Raw genomic sequence first — 19,583 nt, forward strand, 5'->3', positions numbered from 1 at the left:
TTTATTCATTCTAGGAAGCCCGAGCTAGGAAAGTTGGGACCATATCAAAATACACAATGCATTGCGATCGGCTGAGAAGTCGAGAAGTTGAAGACGCCGTGAACCCAGCAACAAATCCCTTGCAGCCATGTTGACTGGCTGGGGCCAGCGCCGCACCGGCATGAACCCTCTTCCCTTTCCCGCTGTAATGGTGCATCAAGTCTCTCGGAGTCTTGGGTGGCCTCGGTAGACCGCTGGGGCGTTGCTCTTGCAGACAGACAGCCGTTGCGCAGGTGTTGGCCCCTGCTCATATCCTTTCGGCAACTGCTGCTTTGACATGCGCTTTGTATGCCGGAATAGTCCGCAATGGAGGTGCCCGCTTGAAACCGTGGAGACAGCGTGCGACAAAGTCGACTTCCTTTCCGTACAACCACGACTTGTACAGGTAATAGCTTAATACAGTTTAGGCTGGTATTCAACTACACTATAACCCTTTCTAAACCGATGGAAAGTAATTTCTAGTACTGCAAGGGGTATGTATGATAACGGGGAGTACGCCCTTTTTGCGATTGCGATCTGCGCGCCGCGCTTTTGGTCCTTCTCCGGACCAAACCGGACCAAACGGCGGCTAACCCCCGCCGCCCCTACACAAGCCAAGAAGCAGGCGCAAAAATACTCGCAGGCCGCAGCTAGCGCTTCCTCTCCGCCCCCTCCCCCCCGCGCACTCCCCCGTCTCCGTCCGTCGATGCCGACTCGTCTCTAAGCGAGAGCTGCCACGTACGTACACGTCGCCGGATTTCCACACAAATAAACCACTAAACGCGTATAAAACACTAACCTAACGGCGTCCTGTGCCGTGGCCGCCCGACGGCAGAACTGAACGTTATTCTCACGCATTCGGGCCGTCCGATCTCGACGAAGCAGTCGGTGGGCAGAGCAGCGTGGCTCGCAGGCCTGCAGGGCAGTATTTATACGGATAAAACTGACGCGCAGTCTGTCGCAGGAGCCAAGCGCGCATGGAGTCCAAGGCTGCCGATGCCACGCGTGCGTCCTCCAAGTCGAAGGAGGGCCTCTGGTGGCGCTGGACGCACGGCAAGAGCGGCAGCACGGCCTCCAGCAGCCATGTAGGCTCGCTCTACGACGCGGGAGGCCACCCCAATAGCAGTAGTCATAGCAAACCGGTCGCCACGTCCCCCTCCAACGCGGTGCGGTGGCAGAAGCGCTCCACGCGCACCCCCAAGGAGGAGGCCAGTTCTACTACGTCCTCCTCCCTGGCCTGGTCCACCTCCCCCGACGCGGGGGGAACCTCGTCGTCTTCGCCTAAATTCTTCTCCGCTACGGCGGCGTCGACGTCCCGCAGCTCGCGGGCGTCGGTGGTGCCTTCTAAGAAGAAGGCGGTGACGTCGTCATCGGCGTCGTCGTTCTCCTGTCGCGGGCTGAGGGAAGGCCCCAGCAAGAAAGCCTCACTGGGGGCGTCTTCTTCCTCCTCCTCCTCCTCATCATCATCTTCATCGACGTTCATGTTCTCGTCACGCGAGGACAAACGCGCAGCGTCGTCGGAGATCTCGTGGTCGGTGGGGAAGAGCAAGCGCCCGGCAGCAAGGAAGGAGAGGAGAAGCACCAAGAATTCGTCATCCATGCTGCCCAACAGTCGAGCTAGCACGAGAATAGTGGCAACCAGAAGTACGCAGTTTTTGCCGGACGTGAACGAGGACACGGAGATGAGAGCCCCGGATGCCGGTGCGAGCATATTTGCGTTCTCGCTGCAGCAGTCGAAGCCGACGAGTCGAAGCTCGTCACGTGGAGGCTCGAGTTTTACGTCGTCGAGGTATGAAAAGGTGGAGAAGGCCCCTGTCACTGAGCCTGCGTTGTTTGACTTTGATGGAAACTTCTCGAGGTGCAGCAAGCCGGCATTCCCGCCAACGTCGCCCTCCGCGGCATCGACTGCGTCGACGACCTCGTCGTTCAGTTCGCAATCGTTCTCTACTGTGGATCCTCTTGTGAACTGCGCCCGTGCCGTGCTGCAAGACTGCATCAGGAAACGCAAAATGGAGCAGAGCAATGCCAGAAAGCGCTCGATTGAAGGATGCTTTGATGGGGATCTGCTGGAAAGCAAGGAGTTTGGATGGCATTATGACTCTGTGGTCAAGCCCAGGGATGGAGCCGTGAGCCCAGGTTCAAGGTGAGTGAATGAATGACTGATAGAGGATGAAGTTCTATGTTCCGTATGTGCTAACGATAAATGCTTTTGTTCGATTGTACAGTAGCAGTAGTGACGATGAGCTCAGCCAATTGTCATCGATGGATCGAACTTTCTGGTGGGTGGCTATCAACGGAGCCAGAGCAAGTTGTGGCTTGCTTATTAACGAAATATTACGTTGCTTTTTATTAGTGCGGAGAAGACCGAGCGAGGCTGTGATAGCAAGCTGGCGAAGGAAGAATTGTATCGCCAAATATTAGTGGGGGATTACGACCTCAGCAGCAGTCCCGAGTTTCAGTGTTTCAGCCCCATGATCGAAGAAAAGTGCGTTGACTTGGCAAGGGTATGTTTGCATTGTGCTTGCTGCTAATATCACTGTGAACTTTCACCAGGGGTCTGCCTATTGAGGTCCGATACCAGCTCCCGCTCGCTTTGGGTACAGCTAACGAAACCAACAAGGAATGCACAATTTGCCAGCTTCGGTATGGTATTGGAGATCACATTGTGACACTTCCATGTCAGCACTTCTTCCAGTACGTTTCGGGTCGTTATCTATCTTTGCCAATAGCTCTGAACCTCGAGAGTGAGCCAATTCTTACCTGATCGCCTTTTCAACCTTTGCAGTGCGTGCTGTGCGGACAAATGGCTGTGGAATCACACGTCCTGCCCGCTGTGTCGAACGGAAGTCTCGCTAGACCAGGAAACCGAAGTGTCCAGCACGAAGCACAACTTCACTGAATGTTCACCGGTTGATCAGGAGCGGATTCGCCGCCAAATGCGCTCATCTTCTCAGCACGCGGGCTTCCGGCCTGTTGTTCCAGGTAATAGAGCACCACATATGGAGGCAAAACACCTGGTAGTTGATCGCATGTGCTGACCGTTCCCGTTGATGCTCTCTACAGTTGAAATTGACCAGCTCGAGTTGGAAGTGTCTCGAATGGCCATTGATGAAGACTCCGAGGTTGAAGACGAGCCAAGCTATTTAGTTTGGTACGTTCTTGGAATCTTTCTCGAGCCTCGGTCTTTAATGCGGCAAGCTTACGCCCTCCTTTCTTTCTAGCCCGACTCCGCACCTCGCCACAAATTCGCAGGACAACTGCCCTGGCAACTGATGAGCGCCGCGCTGTGAGAACCATCTCCTGGTCAACAAAAGGCTTCTGCCCTGCACAAAAAAACAACCACGGGACGTGCGCAGGTCTCGAGCTTGAGCTCAAGCTCGAGCCGATGGCCTCGCCGCGCCTCGCTACCGTCTTCTCCTCGGGGGTATTTGTATGGTGTTGTAATCGGCCCCCCACACGCCCTGCCTCCTGCCAGCGGTCCACCTCTATCCACCCAAAAACCCATCCGCCACATCTCCAGGACTCGAGGCCCAGCCAGCACGAAGAACGAGCCCAGTCCAATTCCCGTTCTACCCGGCTGGGTCGCCATCACATTCCACGTCCTGATCCGGTGCCGCTGGAGGTAGCAGGACGCTGTAAACGAGGAGAGGACTCATAAATCTATCAGAAAATAAACAGCATGAAACAACCTCCGCAGCGTCCTCCGTGCGTCCACCTAACATTAATTGAAGTTGAAGACAACTTCAACATGCTTTAATCTATGATGTGCGCCACACCAATAATCACCTTCGCGCAACCTACACACCTTCGCGCAACACGCAGCGGTTTCCTTGACGGTGTAGCCAGCCAGTCCACAAGTTTGAGCAAGGATCGCGGGCGGCCATGGACGCCGACGACGAGCCGGCCATGGCGTACTTCCTGCCCAACGGCATCGCGGACGACTCGCCGCCCAAGCAGAGGTGCGTCTCCTCTCTCCATCCATGCCTCTCTCGCCGCCCACCGCCCCGTATTCGCGTCGCAATCGCCGTTTTCCTAACGCCACCTCTTGTACCCCTTGCAGCCGCTTGAAGGCGAGTTTCGGCCCCATCGGCGGGCGCTTCGCCGCCGCAGCCAGCAGCCAATCGACGGCCGCGTCTCCGGCAAGTGCAGCGCCGGTCTCCGCAGCCTCAGGGGCCCCGAACGTGAGGAGCGACGTGGAGTTCAGCAATCTGCACACGCGGCCGCGGCCGACGCTAGAGCCGCCGCCCTTCGGCGCCTCTGGGGGCGGCGCGGCGTCCCCCAGACCCACCAACTTCCTGCTGTCCGATCTGGGCGGGGAGATCCACACGCCACGGGCGTCGGGAGGCTCCACGCCCACGTCCAGCCGCCCCTTTGGCTTCCCAGGGCCCTTTGGGCCTGCTCTGGGCGATGCATCAGCAATTGGACGGGCGGGAGCCATCAGGTCCCCCACTGCCTCCATGTTCGACAGGGGCCAGGACGCAGCCAAGAGCTTCTCCATGCAGGGGGACGGCAGGAGGAGCTTAACCGCCGCCTCCCCCTCCTCGACCTATGGCAGTGAAGCACAGCAGCTGTACCCGCCCAGGACGACCAACTTGTCGTCGTATCTGGGTGCGGCGGACCCCGACAGCCCCTTTGGAGGCGGCTCCATGAGCACGTGGCCCTCGGCGGCCACGGAGGTGTCGCAACCGCGACGTGTGCTGCAGCGCCCGCCGGGACTGGCAGGCCCGCCCGGACTCAGTGAACCCAGTGCCATGGAAGGGATGCAGCCGCACATGCGGCTGGGCAGTGCAGGAGACATGAGGCAGCAGCGCGTGGCTGCTCCGCAGTTCGGGCCATTTCGCCCACCGACGTCGTCCCCCGTGGCGGCGGGCGGGGCGAACCATAATAGGGCCTTTTCCAGTGGGGAAGACCAGTACGGACCGAGCTTGCTGTCAAGTTTGAGGCTTTCGTCGGGTGTGTTCGGAGACAGCCCCTTGCGTGACCAAACCCCTGAGGGCCGAGGCGTGTCGAACCCGGAGCTGGCGGAGCTCAATACGCACTCGATGAAAATGGACGGAATGCGGATTCGACGTGCGGTGGACTCGCCGTCGGCGCCTTGGGAAAACCGAGAGCCCACGGCATCGAGGCGAATTGATATCCAAGCGAAATCGAAGACGCCGAGGAGCCCGAAGAAAACACGGGAAGCAAGAAGGAAGTCGGAAGGCCGATCGGATTTACGGGCGAAGGCCCTGGAGTTTAGTATGGATGCGATCAATGCATTTACTCCGGGATCGCCTATGAGACCAAAGCGAACAGACCGTGGGCGGAAGATGACGCCTTCCGCGAGTGGCTACGAAAATTCGCTGTCTTCGGTTGAGAACACTCGTGATCATTCTGCACCAAGGGGTAAGCGCCGCAACCAGCCGGCGGATAAAACTGCAGGTACTGCTTTTGTGGGTGCTGCTGGAAGCGATAACTGGAGGAAGGGAGCAACCAATCAAATTGACGAGCCGAGCTCTACTCGTGGCCCTCCTCCAGGTCTAGAGACAGATGGTAGCCCCTTGAAGCTGACCTCACGAGAAGCCAGCAAGCCTAGGCGCAGGGAGGACAACAAACCAGCCACCCGCAGTACCACTTCCAGAAGAAATTCCACCCGAGGAAATGATAAAGGAGCGAGCACAACTCGTCGCCAAGTGTATCGCGAAAAGCAGGTGAAGGAGATCGTCAAGGAGGCGTCGTTAACTGAAGATGTCGCTCCGCTCCCAAGCGCAGCATTACAGTCGCCTCGGAAAAGCCAATCAAGAAGTGATAGCCCGACGTTTTCGAAGATCCCCGAGAAAAAAGCTACCATCGCACAAAATGCGAAGGACAAGGACCATGCCGCCTCCCCGGCTAAGTCTGCAGCTGCTGTGCCCAAGGCTGCAAAACCGACTGATGTGAGCACCGAGGTCCCTGCTGAAGTAGCGAAGACGACAGCTATTCAGTCGCCAGCTATCGAGCGCGTGGAAGGTGAGAATCCTGATCATGTGAAGAATGCGAACGTTGACGAGGAAACAAGTATTCCTGAAGTGGTTGACTCGTCTCTTGAAACGCCATCATCTGAACCAGCAACTAGTGCCGAGCGTGAGTCATCTTCATCTAGCGATGGACCCGAAGACGCACAGGATGCAGTTAATGAGCAAAGCGAGTCGTGCCAAGAGAGGGTGGTAGACTCACCCGAATCGGACGATATATTGTCGCATGTTGAAAGTTCTGAAGATGACACCGAGCAGTGCCAAGTTTCCACCCAGAAGCTTCCCACAACATTATCCAAAAAGTCAAAGCGGAGATCTGGCGCCTTAACTGCAGCTAGTGCTGATAGCAGTGCAGCCTCCCCGCAAACTGAGGCCGAGCCTTTTAGCGCGCATGAACCAATTTCTACGCCTCTTGTGGAAAAGAAGCATGGTACAAAGGAGCATCGAAAGGAGAGGTCCAAAAAAGAGAAGGGTGAGAAGAAAAAGCCGACGAGAGGCAAGAAGGACAAAAAAGTGGTTTCTAAAACTGCTGATGCAGTTAGTGGCTCCGCGAGCGAAGCACAAGACAAGATACTGGAGGATCTGGCCACCCGAGGCACCCCGCTATCTGCTCGAATCAGCCAGGGACTGCGCAAAGGAGGCTCAGCTGCAGCTTCAGCTGGATTGGTTGCTTTCCTTGGAACACGACGTGGATGTGTCTGGGTCGCTGGTCGTTTGAACATCAAGGGGTTGCTCGCCACTTCGTTTTCCTATGTGGAGTCGGTACTTGCAGTTGTCTTCAGCGTGTTGCTGCTCCTCTCATTGCACGCAGCCTCGTGGTTTATCCGTATCCACCGGGTGGCTTTCCGTGCAATTCTGACGCACCGGCATATCGGATTTTGCTTCGCATTTCTCTACGGCTTTCCCTTCCTGGTACAATACGTATTTCCATGGGCTCCTCCTTGGGCGCCAGTTTGCCTATGGTACGCTTTCCTTGTCCAGCTTTTCTGCACGAACGGACCTACGGCAATGGTGACGACATTCCGTGTAATTCTCCCGCTGGTCTTTCTGGTGGAGGGTATATCCCACCACAGTTTTCTCCTGGATCTGAACGGTACGCTTTATTGTGCTGCCCCTTTTCCTAAATTCTCCTTTCTAACGCTATCTTGGTTGTGCAGGTGCGGAGCTTCTTCTTACCTCATTCATCATCTCTGCTTTGAAGACGAGCAACTTGTGCAGCCCCATTTTCTTCCTATCGTTAGCGACACAGGTATGGATATGCCTGATATTTCCTTTTTTGTGCTCTATGTAGTGCTAACTACTGATTTTGCATGGTCGCCTAGTGTCTGCTTGCTGTTTTCTTGGGTTCTGAGCTGGTGGTGCAGTGGCTTCAATTGGCCTTAGCTCTTTACTCGCTCCATCTTATGGCCGCCACGGACGACGAATGGGTGCGATCTCCGACACTAACGTTATTTCTTGTTGAATACTGGTGACATCCTGATTCTTGGTGTATGTTCTAGGTTGGTATTGGCGATGACGAGGAAGAGCTATCATGCCACCCAGTGTCCATGCATCACTCAATCGCTGACTACAATCACCAGCCGGCGCCATCAAGCGCCGTGTCGATCCAGAAAACTAAACGACTCGACCGCCGCGCGTTGGCGTATGTACGTGGCCGAAAACTTCGCTAAGGTACTTCAACTATTGCGTGGTAAACCGCCTCCATAATGCTTAAGTTCATTTTGCATGGCTTATGGCAAGGTAATTGCCATGAAGTATTTCATTGCTAAGGTATGGAAGGCTACGGATGTCTATAGCTCATCCTCAGTATGGGAAGGACCGTCCACGTTTTAGGGGGCGGTGGTTGTCGTGTGTCCAGCGCAGCTTACAAAAGCCACTGGCTGCGACGTCGTCCATGCACGACAGAATCGGCAAACGCTGTCAATGCAGCCGACAGCACCCGCGCTGCACGAGGCGTCGCTGACGATATTAATGCCAGCAGCGGCGTCAACGACCTGCGTACATATTGCATCGCTCACAGGCGTGGCTGTGGCGATTGGGATCGGTGTTGTGACAGTCGGCATAGTATCCGTCGCTAGATCAGTCGCGTTGAAGTCCGTGCAATTCAGGAATGCAGCCGCTTTCTCCGTCTCCTCCAGTTTGCAAAATCTGCAGTGATCGCTGAAGCAACCAAGACCACCACACAGGCAGTCCGCGCTGCGATACCAGCTGCTGCGTCACCTTCGGAGGCTTCGCAGGGACCTGTGGAGACCACCTGCGGCGCCATGGTGGGGATGTCTGCGCCGAGTGCAGTACAGTTTTCGAACTGCGTCGACTTGGGTGTGTCGAGGATCTTGCAGTAGCAGCAGTGGTCACTGTAGCAGCTCAGCCCGCCCTCGGAGCATCTGGAATCGTCGGCGGCTCGAATGCCAAAACTCTGGTCGCCTCTTGAACAAGTGCTGGAGGAAGTTTCGTGCTGAGCTGTGGACGAAGGCAGAGCCGCCGCGATCATGGCTCCAAGAGCGATGAACTTGATGCAGACACGGGTCGAAACGAGAAGAGAGTACACCATGGTTGTCGGAGGTGGGAGTCGGGAAGTTGAAGAGGTTGTTAGTATGGTGCGAGTCAAGGAATGGTGAGTCGAAGGTGCGTTCAAAGCTGACGGCTCTGCTGGATCACACCCGATCGGAGGTTTCTCTGCAACCACTGCTGGCAGCAACATGATGGACTTCATACTTGTGGTTTCCTTTCGGTCTCAGCTTGCGACTCGCATGTTAATGTTAGCAGATCTCAAAAATTCCACATTTGCACCAGCGGATGCCGCGATACGACGAGATCCTACCGACATAATATATCGGAGCAGTTTCGTAAAGTTTCTCGAACTTCTTGGCCACGTTGCTAGATCGCTCTTTTTCGGTTCAACCCAAGATTAGCTTGTGCGTCCTTTACAGCACGCCTAGACCACTTGGTTTGGTTTGTTTTTTTGCTGAACTAAAATGACCCATGAACCAGGTTCGAGACGGTTTCGTGGTTTGAACCGATAGAAACGCAGCAAACCTAAGCAAACCTCTATTCTAGTGTTGGCCAAATTCGTGGAGCGGACGCGGCACTATTAGTCGGTAATGCGCCGTGCTGCGCCATTCCACCAAGAGCTGGTTCGCAATTGTTTGCTTCCTTAGAAGTTGCAACTTCTACCCAACTAGGCGAAAGGCTAATTGAAAGCATCCAAAGCGGTAGATGACGGTAGTGTAGATGAAGACCCAGTCGCAGTCCGAATCAGCGATGCATTCGACATCACCATTACCTACTTCTGTTTTGCTAACAATCTGCTCTCTCACACAAAGCAGATTTATGCAGAAGATACGCTACTCGAAGCTGTAGCCGGATCCCAAATTGCCGCTCAACTTCAAAATTGAAGTCGTTAACAGTCTTTCATTAATTCCACTGCAACTGTGACTCCTTCCTGTACTCACGAGGGTTCTTCTGCAGAACAAGTAAATATTGAGGCGTTAAAATCTACTGAATGCACTATGTTCGAGCTGAGCAGGATATCTTGGACCCGTGGAAAGCTTAATACTATAGAGAGATTTAAGCCACCGGAACCCACACACCAGGCTTGAGGCTTGCGCTGGTGGGGATGCCTGTGGCTATCCGACCCATTGAACGATTCGTCAAGACCAGCCGACTGCTGCTGCTTGTGGAGCTTCTCGCAAGCGCTGGGTGATATTTATCACCTGTTACTTTTGCACTGTTTGCCTGTTGCCTCTCTCCAGCTACTGAAAAAAAAAAATAGCCTATCATCCATGGTGGCTAATTCGTTTTGAGTACCCCGAGCAAATAATCTCAATTGGAAGTAAGGTATATTGAGTTCACTTACACAGAACGATCTCTAGTAGCCATTCAGTTTGGGGCAAATACATAATTCATGTTTGCTTTCGCCAAGCTGGTTCGATGCATATGGCTTGCTACCGCTGACTACGTGGCGACACTACCATAGGTTAGAAGTGCTTACATGTTTGGATCCCTGGGTAGGAACTGTCTACGTCTACGCAGACGGAGCCTCGGTAGGAGCATCCGTTGGCGCGTCCGTGGGGGCATCCGTAGGAGCATCGGTTGGTGCATCAGTTGGTGCGTCGGTAGGCGCATCCGTCGGGGCATCCGTGGGGGAATCAGTAGGAGCATCGGTAGGAGCATTCGTGGGGGCATCTGTTGGCGCGTCCGTGGGGGTATCAGTGGGAGCATCGGTCGGGGAAGCAGTCGGGGCTTCGGTGACAACCACATCCGCCGTAGTGATAACGTTAGTCGAGTACCCGGTGGAAGTCGTGCAGTTCACGAACGCCGTCGACTGGATCGTGGTCAACACCTTGCAGAAGCGGCACACGTTGTCGATGCAGCCGACTCCTCCGTTCACGCACGAGGTGTCCGTGATGATGTTGATGCCGACCGATGCATCACCCGACGAGACAACCTTGGTGCACACGGGCTGATCGGTGGGGGCGTCGGTGGGGGCATCGGTCGGCGCATCGGTGACGGTGGGGGTATCCGTCGGGGCATCGATAGGCGCATCCGTTGGGGCGTCGGTGGCAACCGTGCCGAGAATGATGCCGCAGTCCGTGAACGCTGCCGACTGATTTGTGTAAACTGCACGACAGTAGCGGCACACGTCGCTGATGCAGCCGATGCCACCAGTGGCACAGGACACGTCTGTGACGATAGAAACGCCGGCCAAGACGTCACCCTCTGCTGCTACTTGCTGGCAGGTACTGCCCGAGGATGGTGGCTCCGTTGGAGCATTGGTAGGCGCCTCAGTGGGAGTTTCGGTAGTCGGTGCATCGGTAGCCGCATTAGTTAGGGCATCAGTAGTTGGTGCATCGGTGGGAGCGTCGGTAGGAGCCTCTGTCGGGGCATCAGTAGGCACATCCGTAGGGGAATCGGTAGGTACCTCCGTTACCGTGACAGCGGTGGCGCCAGCGAAGCTATTACAATCTTTGAATGCTGCTGACTGCACCGTGGTTCTGACTTTGCAGAATCGACACACGTTGTCGATACAACCGACACCGCCCGCGCTGCATGAACCATCACCGACGATGTTAATACCGACTGCTGCGTCGCCTTCGGAAACCACAAGCGTGCAGGAGGCATCGCTTGTGGCCGCAGGTTCATCAGTAGGAACTGTCGGGATAGCGGCTCTAGCGACTGTGACAAGCGTAGTCGCGTTGAAGCCTGCACAGTCCGAGAAGGACGTCGATGCCGAGGTCTCCTTCACCTTGCAGAAACGGCAGTGGTCGCTGAAGCAACCGAGACCTCCGTACAAGCACTCCGTGTCCACCACCGCAGCGATGCCGGCCGCTGCGTCTCCTTCGGAGATCTCGCAGGGCCCGGTGGTGACCACTAACGGTGCCATGGACGGGAAGTTGGCTCCGAACGACGAGCAACTCTCGAATTGCGTCGACTTGGGCGTGTCGATGAGCTTGCAGTAGCGGCAGTGGTCGTTGTAGCAACCGAGACCGCCGTTGGTGCAGCCAGAGTCATCGACGACACGGACGCCATAGGTTTTGAGGTCGTCAGATACTTCGCACACGGTGGTAGCCGAGCCGTCCTGGGCCGTTGAGAGGGGCAGTGCGGCCAAGCTCAGCGCACAGAGGGCGACTGCCTGGACGTAGGCGCGGGTGGAAGCGCTGCGGGAGTACACCATGGTTGTAAGGGTGGGAGGCCGAAGTTGGGAGGGTTGGTTGCTGTGTGTCTGGCCGACGAAGCGAGTTGAGGAATGACTGGGAGGTTTCTGTCCGAGGCGATACTTTACTCTTGGCTGCACCAAGGAGCAATGGCTAGTAGCCGTTGGGTGGTTCATCCCATGGTAACTATTTAGCTTCATTAATTTGTTATTACTTGGTGCAGATCCCAGAGAATCTTCGTGGACTTCTTCAATTCGAGAACCTAAGTTACCAACGGGTGTCGAACTTTCTCAAGACCGGTCGGATATCTATAACTTCAACACCGGATATCCTATCGGATAAAAATATACCCGAAACGGGGTGACCGGTAGTTCAGGTCTTGTTAATAGTTCTTAGAGAACTAAAGTTCTCCAAGAACTATCTCGGGTTTTGGAGCTATTTTGGCAATAATAGAGAGGTTTCGAAAGCGCTTTCATTACCACTACCACCAAAAATGGGAATTTCGGCGTAGCAAAAAAAAAGGTTTCCGGCGTGAAGGAGTAACACCAAGAGACAGACCAAGTCACATGCGAGTAGGCATCCGGTTGCAATGCGGATAGGTAGTCTCTAGCCTATCCCGCCAAGTTGGTTGGCGCCAGGAACTCAGTTTGGAAATTCTCTTCACGCCAAGCTACCTCTACTAGTTACCAAGCCAATTTGCCTTCAGCATGGTCTCGCCTGCCTCAAGCCCAGTCCGTGCAGCACTCGCTCGCGCCGCTAGCCGCGTACGGCGGCCCGATGACACGTCGGACAGCGACCGCGCTATCGACCTCGAATCCAAACTGCCTGCGGCCTCCGTCCATCCCAGAACCGCAGCCGAGTCAGGTTCATCCCCCCCCCCCCCCCCTGGAGACGTTATAGTGGTCGATGAGGAGGACGTGGCTACTGCTTCCGCTGGCTCGCCTCAGCGTCCCAGCGCCCGGGTTGCAGTACGCGTGTCCGCTGCTATTGGACGGAAGCCATCGAAGCATGCTACTACGCGGTCGGGCGGGGCTACCGGCAGCGCCACCGCGGCGTCGAAGAACGCAAGACAACCAGGAGTCCTCCACAAAAGAAACCAAGCCAGCCCGAGCCAGTATCAGCTCTTGGTACTGATGTCGCGTCGCCGTCAGAAACGCCGGCAGGGCCCTCGCCCCCCCCCCCCCCCCCCCCCCAAATCGACGGACATTGGCTACATTCCCAGCGGGCGGCCAACCTAACGCCTTCATACTTCACGCCACTTCGTCGTACTACTTGAGGACAGTACGCCCCCAGCAGAACCTGCGCCCGTGACGACGCAAATTGTTCAACCTCAGCAGTCACATCATGGGTCCGAGCCGCCGAGCTCCGCACAGCTGCCTTCCAACACCTCCCGTGCTGCTGCTGAGGCGCAATGCCGTCCAACCTGAATGTCTTCCTGGGGCGGTTCCACGCCCCACCTGCGTCGTCCTCAGCTACTGAGCCAAGCCACCACAACTATGCCGATCCTCTCGAAAACAAGGTAGACCGCCTATTCGAGATGGTACTGCAACTTTAGCAGCAACTGCGTCCCCAGAGCTAAGATGCCTCCAGTAGCGCGCCGCTGACGACTCCTTACAATGTTTCTGCGTTGACACCAGAGGACATTGTCGAGCAGCAGCGACTTCGCGATGGTACCCTAGCGAATTCCGGCAGCTCGGGGACGCTACCTCCTCTCGGCAACGCGGCTGACCTGCCGCCGCTCGCCGTCCGGGAGCTTCACTGTACAAGTTTTCCAGCCCCTCGCATTCATGTGAAAGGTGAATACTACCCAGCGCAGGCTCATCAACTCGCGGCTCATCGGATGTTCAAGTCGCTTGCTGAACCAGATGCGTTTGACTCTCCAATGGCTTTTGTTTTATTTCTCCGCGAGCACGAATCCGTGCGTTTCGATGTGTCGCCGGCGGTACTCATGGCGCTGTACAGCGCTCGGCTCGGCAGCCGTGGACTTACGATCATGCAGTTTCGCCCCTTGACGAAATGGAGCAGCTTCAGCGAGGTTCAACCAACGCTAATTTCTCCGTCGACGTTGGCGCTAATGCTGCGCTTCCGCCCGCACCAGCGATGTGTGCCACCTACGAAGACCTAATGGTCTTCGTAGGTGGCACTAATGGTCTAATCGCATTTGGAGATGCATTGTTCTACCCTTGTGTAACGGGGTTACACGCACAAGTGGCTACAAGCCACTTGTGATTTTAACAGATAGGATATCTGTTAAAAGTTTTAGATACTTCCTCACCCTGGTGTAAGTCACACCAATGGATACATTGAAGTGGGCCACCACAATGAGTGGTCCACACCTACCAAAGATCCTATTGGTAGAAAGCAGCATCTTTCTACCAATTAGAGACGTGCATATTGGCGGGGCTCTGACAGCCAGCCGCTGTCAACCCTTTCATAGATGATAAACAGTTTTAGCAGATTTAGGAGGAAGATCAAGTTACAAACAATACAGTTCTCATTTTACCTAAACTAAGTCACTTGGAATCTTTATTAGATTTATATTATACTTGTGTACTCAAGTATAATTAACTCAAGTTATTACGAAGTACTTACGCTTCCTCATATACGTGGCGCGACGTGTAAGCAACAGTAGCGAGTCAAAGTAGGCCCACTACACCTTGCGTCCGCCGATTGAGTTCGCGATTGAAGCGTTTCATGATGGCGTACCAGGAACGGGATAACAACACCCCAGAACGAGTCACCCTGGTAATGGCGTTTGTGGACCCATTCTTGGGGGGGGGGGGGGTGCCCTCTCTTGCCTCGCCGCTAACACGCCCACATGGTGGCGTCGGTTCTGTGAGGCTACACGGGCTGTTGATTTCTTTGGAGCAGAATGGCAGTCTGCGTTAAACAGTCTCGCCTTGCGTATGGCTCGGCAGCGATCACCAGTGCCGCCTTCGGTACAGCAGTCGGCAAGGCAGCAAGATCGCGGAGTGTCCGGCGCACCGCGTGGGGGGCCCTGCGACGCGTACAACAATCATGCCGGACTACGTCCGCCGCCAGATCCCCCGCGATGCCGACGGCCGCGAACCATGCTTACGTTTTGCGGCTGGCGGCATGTGCAAGCGAACGCTGCGGGCATCCGCAACGTACTCATCGCTGGAGAGGCCATCTGCCTCGCGATGTCCAGGAGTTTATCGACCGTCATCTTCGTCTCGACCGTCGGTCTGACCGTCGCGCCAACCGCAGAACCAACCGTCAACCGAACGGCAACAATGCTCGTCATTAATGGGGCCAAAGTGTTGCCTGCTCTGCAAAACTTCGGTCGACCACGTGCGTTAGTTCCAATTCCACAGATGATGTGTTCACTTCTGCTACTGAGAGTCCCATACCTCTTTCATTTGGTCTAGGCGGCCACGCCCCTACCAAAACTGTAGTGGGTCTAACTTGACTCACTACTTTAGCTTACACGTTGCGCAACGTGTATGAGGAAGCGTAAGTACTTAGTAATTACTTAGGTTAATTATATTTGAATACACAAATATAATATAAATCTAATAAAGATTCCAAGTGACTTAGTTTAGGTAAAATGAGAACTGTATTGTTTGTAACTTGATCTTCCTCCTAAATCTGCTAAAACTGTTTATCATCTATGAAAGGGTTGACAGCGGCTGGCTGTCAGAGCCCCGCCAATATGCATGTCTCTGATTGGTAGAAAGATGCTGCTTTCTACCAATAGGATCTTTTGGGTATGTGTGGACCACTCACTGTGGTGGTCCACTTCAATGTATCCATCGGTGTGTCTTACACCAATGTGAGGAAGTATCCAAAACGTTTAACAGATAACCTATCTGTTAAATTCACAAGTGGCTTGCAGCCACTTGTACGTGTAACCCCATTACACCATCCCCCCTTAAGGTTAGACGCGCGGAGTCCCCGCACGTCAATCTCTGAATTGACCATTCGTCAATTTTCCGCGTTTGGAGAGGAAATCTGCGCTCATTCAACGATGAGCGCGCCTCAAGAGAAGTCCACAAAGTCGGTGGGGAGTCATCTCTCCATCGACGACTACTTCGAACGCCAGAAGGCGAAGTATGGCGACGTCGTCGACTTCGACGACGACGATGAAGATATGGAGGGCGAGGAGGACTCGCCCTCAAAGCGTAAAGACTCAGTGTCGAGCGAATCGCACCTCCGCGCGTTCTGAAGGGGACGATCCGCTGCCGTCCGCGTCCGAGATCGCGGACCGGTTTGGGAACTCGGTACCTCCGAATGAGGTGCCGCTGTACGTATGCAGCGCCATCAAAGATGACGCTGTGGCTGCTGAGTTGCACTTTGATGCGGAAACGCATCAAAGGCGCGATTACTACATCGGACTCTTTCATGAGCTCCGATGGTTTCAAAGCAAGAAGACCTCTTCTCGCAGCAAAGTGCCCGAATGGCAGGCACTTTGTCAAGCTGGAACGCCTTTGTTGATAACTTCAACAAGAGGCCGAGTGCTTACCGTGATCGGATTAAGCAAGCGCGTGATCGCTTCGAGACGTACTCGAAGCGTGGAAAGCTGGAGCAACTTCATGTTGCTGCTGAGGAGGCAAATGTGCCGTGCGCTGTGCCCGAGGGCTTTCAGTGCACGAAGTGCTTCCAGGCGCGGTCCGCTTGAGCGACCGCGACCTGAACGGGTACACATCGTTCCGTGTGCCCGAGAGTCTCAAGAGCTCCGTGCTAAGTTCTTAGCACGTGAGGGTTCGGGCGCTAGCGATGATCGCAGCGCTCGTGTTACTTCCGCTGCGCCAGCGCGTACTGCTCTTCGTACGCCCTCACCATTTCCGGAACGTCCTCCAGCAAGCCGTTCCGCGGCTCCCATGTATCTCGATGGGGAGGAAATCCTCTCCAACGAATACGAAAACGAGCCCCTTGAGGGTTCGTTTTCGGGATACTATGGTCAACAATCCGCTCAACAATCCAGCGGGTTGAGCCGCGGGCGTCACGGATCGGCGGTGGCGGGGTGGGAACACGCCCGGGTATGATCAGCCCCGGGCTGATCAGTATGCGCCTCTCCACGACCGGGTGGCCGTCGTGGAGCGTCTGCAGGGCGCTGAGTTCGCCACCCTGAAACAGGAGCTGGCGAACCAGAAGGCCCAAGTCGCGGCGGTCTCGCAGACCGCCTCGAATATCCAGGTCGAGCTGGGGACCCAGATGAAGGGGTTGCTCCAGCGCGTCCGCGCGCTGGAGGAGAGGTTGCTCGTCGCCGAGGCCAAGTCCTCCGCTTCTGCCTCGGCTCCTGCCGAGGCTTCGGGTCAGCCGAGCTAGATGGCTCGTGCTGCAGGTACAGCTTCAGCCGTCCGACGTAAAAGGTCGGATGGAGGCGCATGCTAGACGGTATGTCTAGCGTGTATGCGTTGCCGTGCCGTGCCAACACAGTGAACGGCCCGATGAAGCGCGGAGCAAGCTTGCTTGCTCCGAAATCCGAAACTGCATGTCTAGGCAGGTTTTGTGTTGCTAACAAAACTAATGAACCAACTTTAAATTCATTTGTGTTGCCTCTGCCCGCATTGTCTGCGTTCAGCTTCTGTTGATCAACAGAAGCTGCTATTGTGTCTTGGACAAACCGAATCACGGCTTGTCTTTTGGTGATGAAACTGATTGCATCCGAGCTGAAGTCATTCAGCTCGCTCTCCGCTAGAGGCCCGGTCTCTGCGTGGTTCTTTGCGGTGTCTGCGCCCTGCGCAGACCCGTGGTCGTTAAGCCTTGTTGTTGGGGAGTCTGCGCCCTGCGCAGACTCATGTGGTTTGTCCATTGTTGCAGCTGACACTGTGCAAGTGTCAGCGGTTTTCTGCGGCTGCTGTATTGCAGTCGTTGATCCTCCCCCACTTAAAGTGGGAGCCATCACTCCGAGTAAACTCGGTAGGCGTGGATGCCGCATGGCATTCACGTAGAACGGTGTATGCCCGGTCGAGGCATGCACTGAGTTGTTGATGGCAAACTCTGCCATCGATAAGCACTCGCTCCAGTATTGGAACGAGTGAGCGTAGCTCTTCAACATATCGACAAGCACGCGATTCACGCGCTCGGTTTGACCGTCCGTCTGCGGATGATCCGCAGTCGACATGGAAAGCTGGCTCCCAAGAAGTGTAAACACTTCTTGCCACAGGTGCGCTGTGAAACGCGGGTCTCTGTCCGACACGATGTCGGACGGCATGCCATGGTGTTTGAACACCATGTCGACGAGCAGACGGGCCGTCTGCTTCGCGGCCACCTCTGCTGGCACCGCAGCAAGATGTACCATCTTGCTGAAGCGGTCGGCGAAGACCACAACACCGGTATTCCCTCCGCTGTCCGGGGGAAGACCAAAGATGAAGTCCAATGACATGGACTTCCAACACTCCGACGGAGTCGGTAGTGATTGCAGTGGAGCCTGCGCGAATGGCGCAGGCTTCACGCGTTGGCATACCTCGCAAGCACGGATATACTTGCGCACCCACTTATACTGGTGGTGCCAGTAGAAGTCGCGCGTGAGAAGGACGTAAGTCTTCTCACGTCCGAGATGTCCCGCAGTCGGGGCATCGTGATACTCGTACATGATCCTGAGTCGCAGGTCATGGTCATTTGGCACGACAACGCGATCCGCGTTGTCGTCGACTGCGTTGTAAAGTAGCAGTCCTTCGTGCACACGAAAGCGGTGTGCACGCGCTCGAAGGTGCTTGGGCAGCTTCTGACGGGACTTGTCAGAAGGCGCTGTGCCATAGGCCAGCAGAGCTTCGCGTCCGCGTCGTGCGCGTACGCGGCCTTCACATCATCCAACAGAGATGATGTGGGTTTGCTCGATCGCATGGCGTCAATGGCATTGACGTCAACAGCTTCTGCATAGTCCGGCCGACGTGATAACGCGTCGGCCACCACGTTCAATCTTCCGGATTTGTATTCGACCCGGAAGTTATTCTCCGCAAAGAATGAGAGCCATCTCGCCATTCTTTGTGAAATGTGTGGCGACTTCACTGCGGTGCGCAGTGAAGCATGGTCGGTGTAGACCACAAATGGTCTACTCCCAAGCAAGTACACTCGGAACTTTGCGAGTGCATACTTCATGGCAAGGAGTTCCTTGTCATGCACCGGATAGTTGCGCTCAGCTGGCTTCAGCTGACGCGATTGGTAGTAGACGACACGATCACGGCCCTCGTGATCGTGTTGCATTAACGCGCATCCGATCGCGAAATCGGATGCGTCACACACTACGTGAAATGGGCGATCTTGGTCAGCCACTGCCAAGATCGGCGCCTCAGTCAAGCCCCGCTTGACTGCATCGAATGCCTTTTGGCAATCGGGTGTCCAATTCCACACAGCTTCTTTCTTAAGAAGCTGTAACAGCGGGCGGATCTTGCCCGCATAGTCCTCCACGTACTTGCACAAGTACGTGGCCAAGCCAAGGAACTGCCTCAGTTCCTTGATACTTGAAGGCGTTGGCCATTCATTGATCACTCTGACCTTTTCCGGGTCAGGGCGAACACCATTCTTCCCTACGAGACACCCGAGGACGGGTATCTCGCTTGCCCCGAAGATACACTTCTTCAGGTTCGCGTAGAGCTTATGCTTTCGCATAAGCTCAAGTAGTTTCCGGAGATGCACCCTGTGCATCTCTACGTCGGTCTTTCCGCCCACAGCCCGGCTGTGGATGAATACATCATCGAAGTAGCTCGGTGCGAAGTCGCGCACCGAGCGCAACAAGTGCGTCACGCACCTGTTGAAAGTCGCAGGGGCATTCTTAAGCCCCTGTGGCATTACTAGCCATTCCCAGAGCATGCCGCTTGGCGTGCTCACTGCCGTGAGAGGGAAATCGCTCTCACGCATTAGGATTTGATAAAATCCATCTCGCAAGTCGAGAGCACTGTAAACGGTGCTCCCGGCCATCGAATCGATGATAACATCTTTTCGTGGTATCGGC

At 55.3% G+C, this 19,583-nt stretch overlaps 4 protein-coding genes across 5 annotated transcripts; 2 read left to right on the forward strand and 2 right to left on the reverse strand.

The window, feature by feature from the left end:
* Positions 1 to 995: 995 nt before the first annotated feature.
* IUM83_16719 (uncharacterized protein) lies at positions 996 to 3,291 on the forward strand (the record flags this gene model as incomplete). The annotated part of the gene is made up of 7 exons (XM_067941623.1): positions 996 to 2,161; positions 2,244 to 2,297; positions 2,372 to 2,503; positions 2,572 to 2,712; positions 2,804 to 3,000; positions 3,082 to 3,169; positions 3,240 to 3,291. 7 exons carry the CDS (start codon positions 996 to 998, stop codon positions 3,289 to 3,291), a joined length of 1,830 nt encoding a protein of 609 aa, XP_067783884.1.
* IUM83_16720 (uncharacterized protein) lies at positions 1,148 to 1,618 on the reverse strand (the record flags this gene model as incomplete). Its single annotated transcript, XM_067941624.1, has 1 exon — positions 1,148 to 1,618. One exon carries the CDS (start codon positions 1,616 to 1,618, stop codon positions 1,148 to 1,150), a length of 471 nt encoding a protein of 156 aa, XP_067783873.1.
* A 609-nt stretch (positions 3,292 to 3,900) lies between the features above and the next one.
* On the forward strand, positions 3,901 to 7,844 carry IUM83_16721 (uncharacterized protein; the record flags this gene model as incomplete). Its single annotated transcript, XM_067941625.1, has 9 exons — positions 3,901 to 3,977; positions 4,079 to 6,006; positions 6,106 to 6,923; positions 6,993 to 7,104; positions 7,169 to 7,260; positions 7,334 to 7,438; positions 7,511 to 7,554; positions 7,622 to 7,682; positions 7,752 to 7,844. 9 exons carry the CDS (start codon positions 3,901 to 3,903, stop codon positions 7,842 to 7,844), a joined length of 3,330 nt encoding a protein of 1,109 aa, XP_067783832.1.
* Positions 7,845 to 10,035: 2,191 nt separating this feature from the next.
* IUM83_16722 (uncharacterized protein) lies at positions 10,036 to 11,685 on the reverse strand (the record flags this gene model as incomplete). 2 transcript variants are annotated; one of them, XM_067941627.1, is made up of 1 exon in its annotated part: positions 10,036 to 11,685. In XM_067941627.1, the coding sequence occupies one exon, from the start codon at positions 11,683 to 11,685 to the stop codon at positions 10,036 to 10,038; it is 1,650 nt and encodes a 549-aa protein (XP_067783834.1). The 2 variants fall into 2 exon arrangements, with proteins under 2 accessions (XP_067783834.1, XP_067783833.1); XM_067941626.1 differs by having other exon boundaries at positions 10,036 to 11,619.
* Positions 11,686 to 19,583: the final 7,898 nt, after the last annotated feature.

This window comes from Phytophthora cinnamomi (genome assembly GCF_018691715.1).
Source record: "Phytophthora cinnamomi strain GKB4 chromosome Unknown Contig95, whole genome shotgun sequence".
NCBI lineage: Eukaryota > Oomycota > Peronosporomycetes > Peronosporales > Peronosporaceae > Phytophthora > Phytophthora cinnamomi.